Below are 21,197 nucleotides of genomic sequence, written 5' to 3'. Positions count from 1 at the left end.
ATCTCTCCTGGCACTTCTCGGAAACACTGGACCCCTTGTTCCAGTCACATGTATCCACTGTGCTGGCTGTTAATGGTGGAAGCAGTACTTGGTGATATTTTTACGATTCCTAAGCATACTTTAGATGTGTTATTCTTAGGATTAAAATATGGAATTGTTGCTGAAATTGTGATATTGCTGTACTGAAAATGCCACTCATTACAGAAAAGTAAGACTCAGCATTACTTTCTCTCTTTGTCTGTAACCACATTTTCAATAGTCATGCTTTCGAGACATATTTTGTTTACATAATTCCAATGCAGCATGTTGTTAATTTGGAAAGTCTTTGAAGTGTGATGCATTTGTGAGTCCACTGACAGATTTATCTATCTCTCCCTCCCTCTCTCTTTCTCTCTCCCTCTCCATCTCTTTCTCTCTCTCTTTCCTACACCATCTGGAGAAGGGAGACAAGCATTCCATCTGGCATGATTTTACCCAAGCACCCTCAACACTGCTCAAAGATTTAGGACTATTATAAGTTAGGCCCCAGAGTTTTTCCTTGCCAAGTGGTCAAAGGTCAGGAAAAACTCCTGGCCCCAGTTATGACAGACATTTTGAAGATGTTTGCAGAATTTATTTTAGCATGTAGATTTTTATAAAGACTGCATCATAGTGATTGTTTATTGCAAGAAACAGAGAACAATACAAAAAAGGCATTGGTGGCTCATCAGTTATGATTATAGGGGCTGGAGTTTTACTGACTAGAGAGCTGACCAGGATAAACTCAAGGCGCTTGTCATGGCTCTACGCTTCCCTTTAATGACATGGATATGATGAGAGGTCAGGGCAGGTATCCACAAAGTGTCTGATCTAGGATCAGTTTAGTCTTTTAGATAATAATGAATAAGATTATATGGACAGATCCTAGATTAGGACTCATTTGTGGAAAGCAGTTCACTCCACTATAAACTGCATCAACTGAACCTTAACACTCCCATTATCTTCTCTTGATTCTCATATTAATTTTATTAGCGATATGTCTTTCATGATTCATTCCTTTAACCAACACGACTTTAACTAATTTCAGGTCTTCAACTGAAGACAATTGTAGATATTCGGTCATTGCTGTATGATTATATAAGTGAAATTGTTCAGTACGGCACAGAACCCGAATTGGCAAAATCATATCAACACATCTCAACGGTTTAAAAATCTCAAAATTACATATGTACACTTCTTCAAACCAAACATATGACATCCACTTGGCACAATTTCCTCTGATACCCTTAACCTCTCCCTTCTTCTCCCTAGCTTCAAACCAAGATGGCGGTTTGGTGGTTACTTTGTTGTTGTTTCCTGAATGCTAACCCTATTCGACTTGTACTGTGACATACTACTGAAGTTCTGGTCGGGCGAGAGGTTGATGCGGCGTACGTTGAGGTCTGAGGCGAACGCTCGCGCTTTCTGGTAGAAGAAGAGCGAGAGCTCCCGGTCGACCAGAAAGTTGTGGTAGATCGAAGCCAATCGCGTGCAGAGCTGGAGCTGGGACTTCTTGTTGCCGAGATCCATGGCTGCTGCCAGCGCCAGGTGGTAGTACCCCGCGGCGTCGTAGGGGTCCTAAAGGTCAAAGGTGAAAGGTGAAAGGTTAGGGGTCAGGGTTTAGAGGTAAGATTGGATGGGGTCAGCGGAGGAATCGTTAAAGCTGTTTTGGTCCATGTGAGTCAAGCAGTTTTATGAGTGGGAGAATATGAACACAATGAAATGAAAAACTCATGCGTCTTCTTGGATCCTCTATGTTTTCCATGGTTGGGGTCAACTCCATCATGACATGGAATTCAAATCCTGTATTGACTGGAACTTAAGAAGGAATTGACTTCAACTACTCTCATGTACTCTTGTCAACCATCAGTTTAAAAATCAAAACCATTTGTATTTCTTTTAATTGTGTATTGAAAACCTAAAATGCAAAAAACAGTCTATGTATAACTGCCATTGTTTTCAGATTATTTTACCTTCAGGTCGTAGAAGATGATGTCCCCTAGCGTCTGATAGACTCTGACGTAGTACAGGGTTTCCTCATCAAACTCCAGGGGCGTGGGGCAGAGGGAGAGGGTCTTCAGGTAGTAGTGTTCAGCCAGTTCAAACTGACCCAGACAGTGGTACAGGGTAGCCAGACGGTGGAAGGCCACACGCTCGTTTAGACTATTTCCTATTTCAAAATATACAACCACAATTTCATTAGTTAGTATTTCTTCACAAAATGAGCTATAAACAGGCTGTGGACATTGCACTTGTTTTTTCTTCCCTGGCACTGATTCTGCTGATGACGGCTATTTTTCCGTTTTATTCTACCAAACTTAATTGAATGCATTATTGTAGGTTGCTGTGGATAAGAGGATCTGCTAATTGTAAATGCAAATTTCTCTAGGGAAATACAAGTAAGGACTAGCGGTGAATCCCAAACCACTCCCTCGACCCTACCAACTCGCTCAGAGGGCTGTCCATTGTCACGTGTTGCTGACGAAACTGAGGGTGACATCCAGAGAGTGGCGAGGGGAACAATAAACCCATCAACTTTGGGACACTCCTGACTTGAATGATGCAATTCACGTTCCACTAAAACGAGCATGAAATTCAAATGAACAATTCTTCTCTGCCGTTTTACAAGATATAAACCTCAGTAACAGTTAAACATTTCATTTGGGAGGTATTTAATATTTTGTGTCAAGTCTCGAAATCAGACATGAAAAAATTAATGTGGCAAATATTTATACACGCCTCTCCATTGTGTGAAATTGTGATAAACTCAAAAACAGCGAAGTGGAATCCCATAAGGCACGGCGCTATTTCTGAAGCCGGCAACGTTGCTGGCTCGGTCAAAGTGGCTATCGGAGGGTCTAATTAGGCCCTACACCCTCCATAAATGTCACTCCCTCAACTTTGGGACACTTGTGCATATGGCGGAGGCGCACGTCAACTCGCAAATGGAGGGCAGAGGGGCTAGGGGAAGGGGAAGGGGGTGATTTGGGATTCAGCCTAGGTCTGGGCTAAGTTAAGTCTGACATCTGGTGGCCATAGCTAGAATACACAGGCTCTGTTGTGTCTTACCCAGTGTAACACTGATGTCCAGGGCAGCCTGGGCGTACTCCACAGCCTCTCCATACAGCTTCAGTTGCAGTAGCAGCTCCACCAGCTTGTTAGACAGCCTCAGTCTGGCCTCTGCACTGCTGGTCCTCACAGCGATGGGCAGGGCACGGTCCTAGAGACACACACAGGGGAGATCACATACATGTACACACACAAAGACATTAGGTCACACACACATGTAAACATACACATGCATGCACACACACACACCCTCTGTCCTACCCAATAGAAGCAGTGTGTGTATGTGTGTGTACCCTATAGAAGCAGACAGCCTTCTCTCTCTCCTGGTTGCTATTGAAGAAGACATCCCCTGCTGCCTCCAGCAGCTGTAGGATAAAGTGTGTGTCTCCTGTACTCAGGCCCACATCTTGGGCCACCTGGGAGGAATACAATAAGTCAATGTAACTCTGAGTCAATGCTGTGTGCTCTGTATAATAGAATATAATAAAATACAGTAGAATAGGTTCTGACCTGTACATAGAGGTCCACCAGTTCGGTTTGGCCCAGCATGTGGTATATCTTCCCAGCCTGCAACCAGGCATATGCCTCCTTCTCCTTCCGGCCAAGGTCTATGAAGATACCCAGGCTACGTTTGGTGTAGTCCAGAGCAGACCGCCTAGCCCTGGACACAGAGATAGAAAGGAAGGGACAGAAATGTTATCATTTGCTGCCAACTAGAGACAGACAGACAGACACATCTCACACACACACACACACCCCTGCCCTTTCCACACACACCTCTCTGTCCCCAGACTGAGGTATAGCTGGCTGATGGTCTCCAGCACCTCCCCCTCCTGTCCCCTGTCTCCCCGGGTCGCCAGTAGGGTCAGCTGATGTTCGTTGTAGATGATGCACTGAGCTGCGTCAGAACATACAGCTCCGTACAGGTGGCACAGACGCTGTGTCGCACTTAACTGGCCTGGGACACACATAACATGGATGGATAGAGTCATGTCAACATAGCAACAGCATATACACTGAGAGTACAAAACATTAGGAACATTGATTTGCACGCCCCCCCATCCCCCACAGGGATGCTGGCCCATGTTAACTCCAATGCTTCCCACAGTTGTCAAGTTGGCTGGATGTCCTTTGGGTGGTGGACCATTCTTGATACACATGGGAAACTGTTGAGTGTGAAAAATCCAGCAGCGTTGAAGTTCTTGACACAAACCGGTGCGCCTGGCACCTACTACCATATCCCGTTCAAAGGCACTTAAATCTTTTGTGTTTCCCATTCACCCTCTGAATGGCAGACATACAGTGGGGAAAAAAAGTATTTAGTCATCCACCAATTGTGCATGTTATCCCACTTAAAAAGATGAGAGAGGCCTGTAATTTTCATCATAGGTACACGTCAACTATGACAGACAAAATGAGATTTTTTTTTCCAGAAAATCACATTGTAGGATTTTTAATGAATTTATTTGCAAATTATGGTGGAAAATAAGTATTTGGTCAATAACAAAAGTTTCTCAATACTTTGTTATATACCCTTTGTTGGCAATGACACAGGTCAAACGTTTTCTGTAAGTCTTCACAAGGTTTTCACACACTGTTGCTGGTATTTTGGCCCATTCCTCCATGCAGATCTCCTCTAGAGCAGTGATGTTTTGGGGCTGTCGCTGGGCAACACGGACTTTCAACTCCCTCCAAAGATTTTCTATGGGGTTGAGATCTGGAGACTGGCTAGGCCACTCCAGGACCTTGAAATGCTTCTTACGAAGCCACTCCTTCGTTGCCCGGGCGGTGTGTTTGGGATCATTGTCATGCTGAAAGACCCAGCCACGTTTCATCTTCAATGCCCTTGCTGATGGAAGGAGGTTTTCACTCAAAATCTCACGATACATGGCCCCATTCATTCTTTCCTTTACACGGATCAGTGGTCCCTTTGCAGAAAAACAGCCCCAAAGCATGATGTTTCCACCCCCATGCTTCACAGTAGGTATGGTGTTCTTTGGATGCAACTCAGCATTCTTTGTCCTCCAAACACGACGAGTTGGGTTTTTACCAAAAAGTTCTATTTTGGTTTCATCTGACCATATGACATTCTCCCAATCCTCTTCTGGATCATCCAAATGCACTCTAGCAAACTTCAGACAGGCCTGGACATGTACTGGCTTAAGCAGGGGGACACGTCTGGCACTGCAGGATTTGAGTCGTAGTGTGTTACTGATGGTAGGCTTTGTTACTTTGGTCCCAGCTCTCTACAGGTCATTCACTAGGTCCCCCCGTGTGGTTCTGGGATTTTTGCTCACCGTTCTTGTGATCATTTTGACCCCACGGGGTGAGATCTTGCGTGGAGCCCCAGATCGAGGGAGATTATCAGTGGTCTTGTTTGTCTTCCATTTCCTAATAATTGCTCCCACAGTTGATTTCTTCAAACCAAGCTGCTTACCTATTGCAGATTCAGTCTTCCCAGCCTGGTGCAGGTCTACAATTTTGTTTCTGGTGTCCTTTGACAGCTCTTTGGTCTTGGCCATAGTGGAGTTTGGAGTGTGACTGTTTGAGGTTGTGGACAGGTGTCTTTTATACTGATAACAAGTTCAAACAGGTGCCATTAATACAGGTAACGAGTGGAGGACAGAGGAGCCTCTTAAAGAAGAAGTTACAGGTCTGTGAGAGACAGAAATCTTGCTTGTTTGTAGGTGACCAAATACTTATTTTCCACCATAATTTGCAAATAAATTCATTAAAAATCCTACAATGTGATTTTCTGGATTTTTTTTTCTCAATTTGTCTGTCATAGTTGACGTGTACCTATGATGAAAATTACAGGCCTCTCTCATCTTTTTAAGTGGGAGAACTTGCACAATTGGTGGCTGACTAAATACTTTTTTCCCCCACTGTACACAATTCATGTCTCAATTGTCACAAGGCTTAAAAATCTTTCTTCAACCTGACTCCTCCCCTTCATCTACACTGATTGAAATGGATTTAACAAGTGACATCAATAAGGGATCATAGCTTTCACCTGGTCAGTCTATGTCAAGGAAAGAGCTGGTGTTCATAATGTTTTGTACACTCAGTGTATATGTGACCAAAGGTGATTCAAACCTCAAAACATATTTGGGGATAAATCAGGAATCCTGCATGTCGAATTAATTTCACATGTACGTACAGTGCATTCGGAAAGTATTCAGACCCCTTGACATTTTCCACATTTTGTTACGTTACAGCCTTATTGTAAAATTTATTCAATCGTTTTTTCCCCTCATAATGACGACGCAAAAACTGTTTACTGTATATTATATTTACATAAGTATACAGACCCTTTCCTCAGTACTTTGTTGAAGCACCTTTGGCAGCGATTACAGCCTCGAGTCTTCTTGGGTATGACGCTACAAGCTTGGCACACCAGTATTTGGAGAGTTTCTCCCATTGTTCTCTGCAGATCCTCTCAAGCTCTGTCAGGTTGGATGGGGAGCGTCGCTGCACAGCTATTTTCAGGTCTCTCCAGAAATGTTAGATCGGGTTCAAGTCCGGGCTCTGGCTGGGCTACTCAAGGACATTCAGAGACTTGTCCCAAAGCCACTCCTGCGTTGTCTTGGCTGTGTGCTTAGGGTCGTTGTTCTGTTGGAAGGTGAACCTTTGCCCCAGTCTGAGGTCCTGAGCGCTCTGGAGCAGGTTTTCATCATGGATCTCTCTGTACTTTGCTCCATTCATCTTTCCCTCGATCCAGACTAGTCTCCCTGCCGCTGAAAAACATTCCCACAGCATGATGCTGCCACCACCATGCTTCACCGTAGGGATAGTATCAGGTTTCCTCCAGACGTGACGCTTGGCATTCAGGCCAAAGAGTTCAATCTTGGTTTCATCAGACCAGAGAATCTTGTTTCTCATGGTCTGAGAGTCCTTTAGGTGCCTTTTGGCAAACTCCAAGCGGGCTGTCATGTGCCTTTTACTGAGGAGTGGCTTCCATCTGGCCACTCTACCATAAAGGCATGATTGGTGGAGTGCTGCAGAGATGGTGGTCCTTCTGGAAGGTTCTCCCATCTCCACAAAGGAACTCTGGAGCTCTGTCAGAGTGACCATCAGGTTCTTGGTCATCTCCCTGACCAAGGCCCTTCTCCCGCGATTGCTCAGTTTGGCCGGGCGGCCAAGAATGATGGAGGCCACTGTGTTCTTTGGGACCGTCAATGCAGCAAAACATTTTTGGTACCCTTCCCCAGATCTCTGCCTCAACACAAACCTGTCTCGGAGCTCTACGGACAATTCCTTTGACCTCATGGCTTGGTTTTTTCTCTGAGATGCACTGTCAACCTTATATAGACAGGTGTGTGCCTTTCCAAATCATGTCCAATCAATTGAATTTACCACAGGTGGACTCCAATTAAGTTGTAGAAACATCTCATGATGAACAATGGAAACAGGATGCACCAGAGCTCAATTTCGAGTCTCATAGCAAAGGGTCTGAATACTTATGTAAGTAAGGTATTTCTGTATTTATTTTTAATAAATGTGCAAAAAAATCTAAAAACCTGTTTTCTCTTTGTCATTATGGGGCATTGTGTGTAGACTGAAGAGGAAAACTATATATTTAATCAATTTTAGAATACTCTACCCACTACTGTCAGACTGTATAATAACTCTAGCTCTTAAATGGTTTTCCCAAAAAGTATATTTTTTACAATCACATTTTAATATTTCAATTTCCATCATGAAAAATGTCCTGTAATGTTTCAAGTGTTCTGCATTCTATTTATGTCATGTATTATGTGTTATATATATCAAATGAGTGTTTTGCAATTATTAGTAATGTAAATTCTGCATTTCTTCAGTTTTATCTGTGAGCAAGAATAAACAAACTCAAACTCAATACGGCTGTAACGTAACAATATGTGGAAAAAGTGAAGGAGTCTGAATACTTTCCGTTTTCAGGATGCGCAGCCAAGGGACCCCATACCTCACACTGTTGTTTCAGCAGTGTACCATAAGTGTGTGTTTGCATGAATGTGTGTGTTCGTGTGTGTTCCTATGCGCACGTGCGTGCGTGTGGTGTGTGTAAGTTGACCCCTTCTATGCGTAACACACTCACACTGAGAAAAGGAGGTAAGCAGTAAAAACACTTACTGTCTAAATGGTTTGACTTGATGGCCATCAGCAGAGCCCACTCAAAGTAGATCTTCCCTCTTCCCAGGAGTCTCTGGTTCACACAGTGCTGTCCCAGCTCCAACAGCACTGTTATAAAGTTCACCTCATGCTCCTCTCCACCCAGCTCTGAGAACAGCGCCACGGCTTCCGTGAGGTGCCCCTCCGCCAGACCCTTGAATTGAATTACATTTTGGGTGAAATGATATATACATCTAGCAAGATGTGCATTTGATCCCAGAGGATATCACTAGAAAACATCAATTAAAACACTTATTTCCAAAGTGGTCCTTGATGGTAAAACAAACAATATATCGAATGTAAAAGACAAGAAGTTACAAAACAAAAACATGATATAAATACCTTAGCCCCAGCCTTCAGACACAGCATCCCCAGGTTAGCCTGCACGACTGCCCAGTTGGCCCTGAGAGAAGGGTTTATTTTACAATAAAATAAACATTATATAGTATCAATAGCAGAATTATTTGATACAATGTTCACATTTTAAACACACAAGAATTATCATTACCTGTCTTCGAACTCCTCACACACATTAATGGCCGCCTGGTAGCTCTCTGCCGCCCTCCGCAGGTCTCCCGTGCATCGAAGTGCCACACCCCTCATGTTGTGGACCAATCCTTAATAATTCAATTTATAAATAATAATAAATAATATAATTATCCAAAGCGACTTACAGTCATGCGTGCATAAATTTTTTTTGTGTATGGGTGGTCCCGGGGATCGAACCCACTACCTTAGCGTTACAAGCGCCGTGCTCTACCAGCTGAGCTACAGAGGACCACTTTATCAATCGATATCTGCATTAAATTGGGAAATTTGTCATACAGCCAGGGTACAAACATACAACAGATATAATCATAAGATAAATAGCAACCTTCCTGTTGGGTAGTGCAGTGTTCTGGCATGGAGGCCAGCACTGAGTCGAGGACGTCTAGAGATACCTCCGGTTGGCTGTTACAGATGTGCAGCCAGGCTAGCCACACGAGGGCGCTGTTGCGTTCAGGGCTGCTAGTGGCGCCCAATGATGATGACGGCCCGCAATGATGGTCTATGAGAGTGTGCATGGAGCATACTGCGCGTCCTAGCATCCTGTGTTTCTGAAACAGCTGGGATAGGCAAAGTGTGAGTGCCTGGCTTAGAGTGTGGTCGCCATTGCCACCGACTCCATCTAATTCCCAAGTGAAAGAGAGCGACCGGCTCAGATACGGAGCCACTTGAGCAGGAATGGCGACTTCCTGCTTCCGGATCCCATAGAGTCTGGCTGTGTTCTCCAGCACTAACCCCATTCCACTCAGACAATTGGCTAGCCTAGCGGACGGATGCATTGTGGCTCTCCTGGCTGAGCTGATACAGAGGTGGGGGAGGGAGAGCTGGCTGTACAGTCTCCCCAGGCTCAGGTAGCCGTGACTGGGCGTGACGCTCCGGACACCTGGGGGCTCCGCCGAGAGAACCAGAAGCCTCTCCAAGAACGGCACGGCGTCCGTCCCCTCGCCTCGCCTCCAGTGGAGCTTTGCTAGAAGGAAACAAGCGCGTGCTTCGGCCATCTTGTTATGAGCGAGAACCGCCTTCTTCAGGATGAACTTGAGGACTTCAGAGTCTTTCTCTACAGTAGAGACGCAGTCAGGGATACCCATGAGCAATGCAGCAATCCGCTCTGACAGAGCAAAGTACTTCTCTGTGTTTTTTTGCATGAGATAGATCACAGCTAGGTTAACGTAGATGCTAGCTAGCATTAGCATGTCCATGAATCCGTCTCGAGGGATACTGAGGGCCTCCTCGAAGTAGACGCGAGCCTGGGAGAATTTTGAGCTTCCCGAACAGAGTTTCCCCAAAAGCAAACAGAGGCGGCTCTGCGACCAATGGAGACGCTTCTTCCTGGCCATTTCCCTGGCAATGCCTAAGTATGCAACCAATTCGTCAATGTTGTCCGAGTGGCCGTTGAATGTGGCGAGGAGCAGTTCCGGGGATTGTCCGTAGAGGGTGCCAAAATCTGGCTTGTAGTCAGAGCCGTCCAGGAAGGATAGAAGAGGAAGGAGTTTCTCTTGGTTGGTGGGGGTGCCTTCCTCTACTGGGTGGATGGTGAAGTGAGACCCACTGGGTAATATAGTCTTAGAAGACTCACTGTGGTCCTCCAGAGTTCCGTTTGTAGTCACAGTCGCACAAGGCACTTTCTCCTTCACTTCTTGTAGAATCTCTTCTATCTTCCTCTTTAGTTCTGCTTGGTGGTGAGCGTCCATGTTTCCTTGGGAACCATCTGTAAGACATTAGATGAAGATGATTATTTATGATGTTGTTGACATGTGGGAGGAGCCAGAAAAAGTTAATTATTTGAATAGTTTTTTAGGTTGAGAAGGAAAACAATATAATACTCAAACCCAACTGTCCAGGCTGTGCTATTTGTACAAAGCAAACAATAAATACGCCTACTTTGAGTTAGTTCCTTTGGAGAATCCTGTTGATCAATCAGATCTGGAATAAAAGGGATAATTCATGAATCAATATCATAACTGACCGTCTTTACACAGTAAGGAGTCTTAGAGAGCTGTTCATCACCAACAAAATGAGCCTGCACATTTCTCAATTTCTGTCTCACCAAGTTTGTAGACAGATCCAACATCATTCTGGGAGATTTTCTTCAGCAAGGCAATAGTTTCTTCTTTGATCTGCTCTTCTCTCAGGTTAAAAAACAACCTTTCTTCTTTGTCTAGGAATATGTCCGCCGACCTAAAGTGGATTGATTAAGCAAAAATAGGTAGAATAATAACACTTTTTAAAAGGAACGCGAGGACCTACTATGTGGGTTTGAACATCTAATTTGTCATGGCTCTGAAAGCATTGTCCACTTACTGTAATACAGTCATAGAGATGTATAACATTTTAGTCATTTAGCAGATGCTCTTATCCAGAGCGACTTAGAGGTTAGTGAGTGCATACATTTTTTCATACTGGCCCCCCGTGGGAATCGAACCCACAACCCTGGCGTCGCAAGTGCCATGCTCTACCAATTGAGCTACAGGAGGCCACTACATACACTAGATGGCTGATATCATTGTGCTGCATAGTTGCCGGGATGCCAATGACCATTCTAGTGTTCTATTTAATTCTATGAATATTTGACTACTGTATACATGATGAAACATCATGATGCAGTTCATCAAAATATAACTCATCAGAAGGATACACTTACAATGGATATTGGCTGATTGATTGAATGATTGATTGATATAACTCAGCAGATACACTTACTCACGAAGGGTATCATCAGCTGGCTTGACCAGTGTTGTCCTCACCAGTCCCACCTCTCCTGTCCTCTCCAGCCTGCCAGTGAACCACTCGAAGCACGACACCAACAGGCCTACAATGATGATGCGATCACCCTGCTCCAGGCTCAGCTCATCTGGCCCTCCGGCGTCATACTCCACAGTGGCAACGCAGGAGCCTGTGGCTAGCATGGGGAGAGGAGGATAGGGAGAGGGAAGGATGGAATTTGAATTTTAGGGTTGGTTTAGAATTCCCCCACTAGTTGGTTTAGAATTCCCCCAATAATTATAATTCTATGGGAAAGAGACGGGACAGAGGAGACCTTAGAACTAAGATATGTCTAGGAAAGTCTAGAATTATCCTACAGATGGGAGAATGGGAACTCAATGAAGAATACTACAGAACTAGATTACATTGATTTACTGTGTAGAAATCTGTACATTGATGGAATGTGAACTACTTACCAAACTGGCAGAGGAAGTCACATGCTGGCTTGCCACTACCAACTAAGATGTTCTCCGCACAGGATTTCAAGAACCATCTTTAGGGAGTGAAATAATATGAAGTGTTTATTTCCAAAATGCGATATATCAATTTTCAAAAATGTTGGTAAATTAGCTTTTATTGTTTAAAGAACTTATGAAAGATATTGGTGTGTTTTTTCACTATTTAATCATGGCATTGGGTTGTTTAAAATCTATCACTTGATGGTTTCATTTCAGAAAACAAATAATTATATTGTTTTGCAAAATGCTACATATCCGCCTCCCTCTCAGAGAAATATGGTTTCCATGTGTTTGATGCCATTCCATTGGCTCCGTTCCAGCCATTATTATGAACCGTCCTCCCCTCAACAGGCTCCACTGAATTAACTACAGTAATATGAGATCTGTATGTAAAACATTTACATTTAACATTGTAGTCCTTTAGCAGATGCTCTTATCCAGAGTGACTTAATGTTAGTGCATTCATCTTAAGATATCTAGGTGAGCCAACCACATATCACAGTCAAATATAAAGGATACAAACATTATTTTCCAGCTAAACAATGGATATATAGTGTTTTGCAAAGAAACACATTTTAATACACATCTGAGAACAGTAATATTTTACACATACATGAAGATACCCATAAGCAATCATTGCTGATGAAAATACACAATGTGAAAAATTGGTGGATATAGCGTTTTGGATATAAACTATTCATATATATATATTTATATTGCAGAATATTAACAATGGTGAAATTATATATTTTATATTTTACTGACTGGTGGAAGGGTATGACGGGCTCCAGGGCTGGTTTGGGCTTGGTCCCCCGGGCTCCATCCCCCAGGGAGAGTACAGTCCACCCCGACCCCAAGAACGGGGGCTCGAACAGGGCTATGTCCCCCTGCTCCAGGTAGAGGTCACTACCAGAGGTGGAGCTGTCAAACATCTGGGTGGAACTGCAGCTGGCAAAGAAGGAACCTAAGAGAGGGGGAGAGATTTGGTAATCTTTTATTTTAAGAGCTTCTAGGAATGTATAACATTGTACCTAATATCGGATAACATCCTAGCTAGCAAATTCGGTTCCTGGGAAGTTGTGTGAATGTACGTTTTTGGTTTCCCATTGGTTCTGGGAACAAAGCCATACGTTTCCTGACCGGTAAAAATACACGTTTTTTTAACGTTTCGCCTGTTCTGGGAACATACATTTTTAGGTTGCAGGAAGGTTCTGAGAACATTTGACTATGGTTCCCTAAATGTTTTCCTGCGAGGTTTTATTAACGTTCTGAGAATGGAAATTATAGTTTATTTGAAAGTAATTAAATAACGTTTTGAGAACATGTTTGAATAAGAACTTTGATAAAACTGCTAGCTTAAGTTAACTCCTAGTACCGATATAAATTAATTTGCTTAGACATTAATCATGCAAACATTTCTTTTTATTTTGGCACGCCGTCAGTGAGATTCAAACCTATGATCTTCTGTTCTCTATTCATGGAATTAGTCCACTGCGGCACAAGGATGGAGCTAGCATGCTGTGTTTTTTGTTTTACTCATACAAAGCTGTTCATTTTAGTCTATTCAAACAGACCCCATTTCAAAGGAAACAAGCACATTGAGATCAGGTGTGGCCAATTAGTGGCTGCGGCCAACATACCTGAACACAATTAACAAGATGGAGGATTGAGAGAGTTTTGTTGATGCTGCGAACAAAATGTATATGTTTTTAAATAACATTATTAGAATGTTCTTTGAACGCTACTAATGTTTTCTTGTGTTTTTTTACGGAAAGTTTCCTTCATGTTCTGAGAACATTAGTTTAAATAGAACCATGAGGAAACCTGCAGAAAACGTTATGCATAAGTACTGAAATTCCCACATAAGAAACATATGGTCCTCAGAACGTTATGTGGTAGCTGGGTATCCTGCACCATTCCCAGAACATTGTGGGAAGGTTGTATGGAAAATAACCATAGGACAACCACGCTTTCAGAAACATATGGTTTTCAGAACGTTATGCGCTAGCTGGGATACCTGTAGCATCTTATAACACTATAAGCTTATTTTTATGTGTTTGATGCCATTCCGTTGGCTCCGTTCCAGCCATCTTTGGTATGATTCGACTGGGGATCGAAGTCCCAACCTTCCAATCTCAGGTTGGACACTAACCATAAGGCCACTGAGTTGGTCAACAACAATGCACATTGTAAAGATAGAAAAAAGCTGTCAAAGTCAGACATCTTCATGTTAAAACTCCCTGCAACATTTTAGGCATGAGTAGAGAGTTAGAGAGTTACCCTCTTGCATGAGGATGCCTTTGTACATGAGGTTGAGAGTCTCCTCTTGGATAGAGATCTCTATGCCCACGTCCTTCTGGTCCATAGAGCTCAACCAGAAGTCCTGGTCTAGGAGCAGGTTCTCCATGCAATGACCCAGAAAACCTGGGGAACAGAGGTCAGAGGTTAGAGGTCAATAGGTCAGAGGTCAGCCAGATGTCCTTGTCCAGCAGCAGGTTCTCCATACACTGGCATAGGAAGCCCGGACAACAGAGGTCAACAGGTCGTTAGTGAGGAAACTGTTATTTAAAGTCCTATTCGAGTTGGAATTTACGTAGTATTTGTTAAGAAATTATGTAGCTAGTACTTTCATGTTCTAAGAAAATATAACACATTTGATTTGAACATCCAAGTATCCTCTTATCCCATACAAACAGAGTTTGTTGTGCTGTAGTTTCCCTATTCTGTGTGTTTATAATACATACCCATTGTGTAATACGTGGTGAACTTCCATATCTCTTCGAATGTTTTGAATGCGACTAATATGACGTTTTCTTCACTGTTGATGGAGACCAGCCTGGCAGAGAGTTCCTTAAGAACAGGAGAGGAGAACAGAGGAGAGGTTGTACATGAGATGTTGATTCATTTAAACCTGTTTGGTCAGTATTAAGCAATGTAATCTGTGATTAAGATACTTACTGGTATTCAATATGAACAATCACAAACTGATAACAAAACCATTTAAAGGGATACTTCGGGATCTACTTCCCCAGAATCAGATGAACTTGTGGATACCATTTTTATGTCTCTGTGTCCAGTATGAAGGAAGTTAGAGGTAGTTTTGCAAGCCAATGCTATCTAGTGTTAGCACAATGTCTGGAAGTCTATGTAGCGGTAAAGCAGGTGATAACAAATCTGCAGATATGCCACGACCATACATAATGCATTCCTTCTATTCACTATAACTTTACACACTTGCGATAATTCCACAAAAGCTGTGAGAATGCATGTTGACAAAGTGGGGTGTGACTGTGCAATGCTGAGAACAGTATCATAGCGAATGCTGTTTAGTAGAACATATAGATTACTGCTGTACATATAGATTACTCTTGAAAATACATCTTACCTCAACAAGACTAACCTAAATGTTCAGAAAGATCCAAGATGGCATAGCAGTGCAGTCGTGTCCTATGTGTGTGTCCGTGTAAATAGCCTGTTTTTTGTATTGTTTTTGTACATATTTCCCTAGCACACTTTTCATCCTTCTACTAAATATGCTTTCCTGCAACCCACCTCACTCAATGTGGAACGGATTCTATGATTGACTTACCTTTTATCTTGAATCTCCAGTTGAAACTAGCTAGCCAGCTAACTAGCTACTTGCTATTAGCCACCGTTAGCGGTTTTCACCCAGAACATCGGATTTTCTGCCGGAATAACTGAATCAATGGACATTAACACCGGATCGCAACTAGCTAGCCGCAACCGAATGGATGTTGCTGTTTGCTAATCACCACTGCCCCCGAAGCAAGCACCAGTTAGCCTTGAGCTAGCCTCGAGCCAGGCCCATATCCCGGCTATCTACCTCTCTGTCTACCGGACGGGAGTAGCCAGCTAACTAGCTACTTGCTATTGGCCACCGTTAGCGGTCTTTCACCATTGTCTGTGGCCTGCACTACCTACCAGCCAGCTCTAGCCTGGACTATTATCGGCCAGTCTGCACTGTCTGCACAGCGCGTTATCGACCGAGAACATATCGTTTTTTCTGCCGGAATCACTAAATCACTGGACCTTTAACTCCGGATCATCGCAACTAGCTAGCTGCAACCAAATGGATGTTGTTGTTGGCTAATCAGCCTTGAGCTAGCCTTGAGTCAGGCCCATCTCCCGGCTATCTACCTCTCTGTCAACCGGACGGGACCTCCTAGAGTCGACATGGAGCCCCGCCGATCCATCACGACTGGTCTGCCGACGTAATCGTCTGTGGTTTCAACAGGCTTCCTGTTGCGACGACCACGAAGATCCATCTGCTAGCCCCGGCCCGCTAGCACACGCAAACAACAGCCGTGCTTCCTGCTAGCCTGTGCTGTAGCACCAATTCGAACTGCTCTCGGACTCACATATTGCTGTTCACTGGACCTTATGATCACTCAGCTGCACAACTGATGCCTGCTGGACTGTTCCTTTACACGGTACCCTGTCCTGTTTATCTGTTTAGCCTCAGCCCAAACTTTTATCGCCATTACCAGTTGTTGTCTTAGCTCTCTCGAATAACACCTGTGATTGCTTTATGCCTCTCTCCCATGTCAATATGCCTTGCCTATTGCTGTTCCAGTTAGTTCTTATTATACAATTTCACTGTAAAGCCCCAAGTCCCTCTCAAACTGCCTCAAATAGCTCCTTTGTTCCACCCCCCATACACGTGGAGACCGGCTCAATCGGTGCCTCCAGTGATGCTATCGCTTTCATTGTTACCCAACGCTTAGGTTTACCTCCACTGTCGTCATATCCTTCCATATCCTTGTCTGTACATAATGCCCTGAATCTATTCCACAACGCCCGGAAATCTGCCCCCTTTACTCTCTTCTCTGTACCCAACACACTAGAAGACCAGTTCTTAAAGCCTTTAGCCGTATCCTTATTCTAGTCCTCCTCTGTTCCTCTGGTGATGTAGAGGTTAACCCAGGCCCTGCAGCCCCCAGTATCACTCCTACTCCCCAGGAGCTATCATTAATTGACTTCTGTAACCGTAAAAGCATTGTTTTTTTGCATATTAACATCAGAAGCCTCCTCCCTAAGTTTGAGTTATTCACTGTGTTAGCACACTCCGCCAACCCTGATGTTCTAGCAGTGTCTGAATCCTGGCTTAGGAAGGCCACCAAAAAGGCCCCAACTACAACATTTTCCGTCTAGATAGAACTGCCAAAGGGGGTGGAGTTGCAATCTACTGTAGAGATAGCCTGCAGAGCTCTATCATACTATCCAGGTCTGTGCCCAAACAGTTTGAGCTCCTACTTCTAAAAATCCACCTTTCCAGAAATACATCTCTCACTGTTGTCGCTTGCTACAGACCCCCCTTAGCCCCCAGCTGTGCCCTGGACACCATATGTGAATTGATTGCCCCCCATCTATCCTCAGAGTTCGTACTGCTTGGTGACCTAAACTGGGATATGCTTAACACCCCGGCCATCCTACAATCCAAACTAGATGCCCTCAATCTCACACAAATTATCAAGGAACCTAGCAGGTATAACCCTAAATCCGTAAACATGGCCACCCTTATAGATATCCTCCTGACTAACTTACCCTCTAAATACACCTCCTCTGTCTTCAACCAGGATCTCAGCGATCACTGCCTTATTGCCTGTGTCTGTAATGGGTCCGCGGTCAAACGACCACCCCTCATCACTGTCAAACGCTCCCTAAAACACTTTAGCGAGCAGGCCTTCCTAATTGACCTGGCCCAGGTATCCTGGATGGATATCGATCTCATTCCGTCAGTAGAGGATGCCTGGTTGTTCTTTAAAAGTGCTTTCCTCTCTATCTTAAATAAGCATGCCCCATTCAAAAATTCTGATCTAAGAACAGATATAGCCCCTGGTTCTCCTCAGACTTGACTGCCCTTGACCAGCACAAAAACATCCTGTGGCGTACTGCATTAGCATCGAATAGCCCCCGCGATATGCAACTTTTCAGGGAAGTTAGGAACCAATATACACAAGCAGTTAGGAAAGCAAAGGCTAGCTTTCAAACATAAATTTGCATCCTGTAGCACTAACTCAAAAAAAGTTTTGGGACACTGTAAAGTCCATGGAGAATAAGAGCACCTCCTCCCAGCTGCCCACTGCACTGAGGCTAGGAAACACTATCACCACCGATAAATCTACAATAATCGAGAATTTCAACAAGCATTTTGCTACGGCTGGCCATGCTTTCCACCTGGCTACCACTACCCCGGTCACCAGCTCTGCACCCTCCGCTGCAACTTGCCCATGCCCCCTCCCCCGCTTCTCCGTCACACAAATTCAGACAGCTGATGTTCTGAAAGAGCTGCAAAATCTGGACCCCTACAAATCATCTGGGCTAGACAATCTGGACCCTTTCTTTCTAAAATTAGCCGCCGAAATTGTCGCAACCCCTATTACTAGCCTGTTCAACCTCTCTTTCGTAACGTCTGAGACCCCAAAGATTGGAAAGCTCCGCGGTCATCACCATTTTCAAAGGGGGTGACACTCTAGATCCAAACTGTTACAGACCTATATCCATCCTGCCCTGCCTTTCGAAAGTTTTTGAAAGCCAAGTTAACAAACAGATCACCGACCATTTTGAATCACACCGTACCTTCTCCGCTATGCAATCCGGTTTCCGAGCTGGTCATGGGTGCACCTCAGCCACGCTCAAGGTCCTAAACGATATTATAACCGCGATCGATAAAAGACAGTACTGTGCAGCCGTCTTCATCGACCTGGCCAAGGCTTTCGACTCTGTCAACCACTGCATTCTTATTGGCAGACTAAATAGCCTTGGTTTCTCAAATGACTGCCTCGCCTGGTTCACCAACTACTTCTCAGATAGGGTTCAATGTGTCAAATCGGAGGGCCTGTTGTCTGGACCTATGGCAGTCTCTATGGGGGTGCCACAGGGTTCAATTCTTGGGCCGACTCTTTTCTCTGTGTATATCAATGATGTCGCTCTTGCTGCCGGTGATTCTCAGATCCACCTCTACGCAGACGACACCATTTTGTATACATCTGGCCCTTCATTGGACACTGTGTTAACAAACCTCCAAACAAGCTTCAATGCCATACAACACTCCTTCCGTAGCCTCCAACTGCTCTTAAACACAAGTAAAACTAAATGCATGCTCTTCAATCGAACGCTGCTGGCACCCACCCGACTAGAATCACTACTCTCGACGGGTCTGACCTAGAGTATGTGGACAACTACAAATACTTAGGTGTCTGACTAGACTGTAAACTCTCCTTCCAGACTCACATTAAGCATCTCCAATCCAAAGTTAAATCTAGAATCGGCTTCCTATTTCGCAACAAAGCCTCCTTCACTCATGCTGCCAAACATGCCCTTGTAAAACTGACTATCCTACCGATCCTTGACTTCGGCGATGTCATTTACAAAATAGCCTCCAACACTCTACTCAGCAAATTGGATGTAGTCTATCACAGTGCCATCCGTTTTTCACCAAAGCCCCATATACTACCCACCATTGTGACCTGTACGCTCTTGTTGGCTGGTCCTCACTACATATTCGTCGCCAAACCCACTGGCTCCAGGCCATCTATAAATCACTGCTAGGCAAATCCCCGCCTTATCTTAGCTCATTGTTCACCATAGCAACACCCACCCGTAGTATGCGCTCCAGCAGGTATATCTCACTGGTCATCCCCAAAGCCAACACCTCCTTTGGCCGCCATTCCTTCCAGTTCTCTGCTGCCAATGACTGGAACGAACTGCAAAAATCTCTGAAGCTGGAGACTCTTATCTCCCTCACTAACTTTAAGCATCAGTTGTCAGAGCACATTACCGATCACTGCACCTGTACACAGCCCATCTGAAATTAGCCCACCCAACTACCTCATCCCCATATTGTTATTTATTTTGCTCATTTGCACCCCAGTATCTCTATTTGCACATCATCTCTTGCACATCTATCATTCCAGTGTTAATACTAATTGTAATTATTTTGCACTATAGCCTATTTATTGCCTTACCTCCATAACTTGTTACATTTGCACACACTGTATATATATATTTTCTGTTGTATTTTTGACTTTATGTTTTGTTTTGTAAGTCGCTCTGGATAAGAGCGTCTGCTAAATGATGTAAATGTAAATGTAAATGTTTTACCCCATATGTAACATATGTTGTTGTTTTTATCGCACTGCTTTGCTTTATCTTGGCCAGGTCGCAGTTGTAAATGAAAACTTGTTCTCAACTGGCTTACCTGGTTAGATAAAGGTGAAATAAAATACATTTAAAAAACCTGGACACATAAAGGTTGAATAAAGAGGGTCATACTGTGAAGAGAGCGTTGACCTCCGCGCTGTCGGCCTCCAGGAGGCGGAGTTTCCCCCGCAGCACTTCCTGAGATCCCTCGTCTGCAGGGTGCCTGTCGGGCCCCTCCACGAAGGCCAGCAACATGGGTAGAGCTGGAACACAACGTGAAAGGAACACAATATGATACAACACTATATCTATAAAAATTATAAGGACCCAATACGACACAACACCATGTAGGCAGGAAGCCTGTCCAGCAGCATGGGCAACGCTACAACAATCTGATACATCTGAAATGGCCCCCTATTCTTTATACAGTATAGTGCACTACTGTTGACCAAGACCCATAGTGTGTGTGTCTGTGTGTGTGTTTGTGTGTCAGTCTGCTCCTTTGCGATGGGCTTTGAGTACTTTTAAAATACAATTTGTTATAATGTACTCCAGTCAATATCGGACTCTAACCCCAATCTAAGGACACATTACATCTCCATTATAGTCTATGACAAGCTGAGTATGAGCAATTCTTCTCTAGTTAATGTTTTGTAGGAAAGAAGTGGTGACAGAGATACTCAGGTGACTCAATAATAAAACAATAACATTGTGTTTTAAAACACCATGCTGAGGTAACTAACATCCACATTCCACAATTATAGCCTAGTCTAGTCTATAACATCCAAAGGTAGGTCAAAAGATTAGGTTAAGATTTGCCATAGTTAGAGACTCAAAACTCTAATAAATAATGTCAATATGCTGACCGGTATAGTACTAATACTTTATCCTCAATTTTGCTTTACTTCCTATTTCTTTATTAATTGAGGGCTATTTTGGAGCCTACCATATCACTGGTCTGGTGACATTGTGACTGACTGACAGTGTGACTGACCTACAGAGATTAATCAATGACTTCGAAGAGGCTTT

General features: G+C 43.8%; 1 protein-coding gene across 1 annotated transcript; it reads right to left on the bottom strand.

Moving 5' to 3' along the window:
- Positions 1 to 625: 625 nt before the first annotated feature.
- Positions 626 to 20,425, bottom strand: LOC121572456 (SH3 domain and tetratricopeptide repeat-containing protein 1-like). Its single transcript, XM_045222280.1, has 18 exons — positions 20,301 to 20,425; positions 14,750 to 14,855; positions 14,286 to 14,429; positions 12,771 to 12,969; positions 11,964 to 12,040; positions 11,485 to 11,683; positions 10,832 to 10,962; positions 10,666 to 10,707; positions 9,113 to 10,492; positions 8,747 to 8,855; positions 8,581 to 8,641; positions 8,200 to 8,392; positions 3,865 to 4,045; positions 3,598 to 3,748; positions 3,381 to 3,503; positions 3,088 to 3,238; positions 1,992 to 2,188; positions 626 to 1,596 (listed from the first exon to the last, which is right to left on the bottom strand). Exons 1-18 carry the CDS (start codon positions 20,421 to 20,423, stop codon positions 1,318 to 1,320), a joined length of 3,846 nt encoding a protein of 1,281 aa, XP_045078215.1. The 5' UTR covers positions 20,424 to 20,425; the 3' UTR covers positions 626 to 1,317.
- Positions 20,426 to 21,197: the final 772 nt, after the last annotated feature.

The sequence above is a fragment of the Coregonus clupeaformis genome, chromosome 8 (genome assembly GCF_020615455.1).
Source record: "Coregonus clupeaformis isolate EN_2021a chromosome 8, ASM2061545v1, whole genome shotgun sequence".
Lineage (NCBI taxonomy): Eukaryota > Metazoa > Chordata > Actinopteri > Salmoniformes > Salmonidae > Coregonus > Coregonus clupeaformis.
Note: the sequence above shows the minus strand (reverse complement) of the source record. Positions and strands in the feature narration are given on the sequence as shown.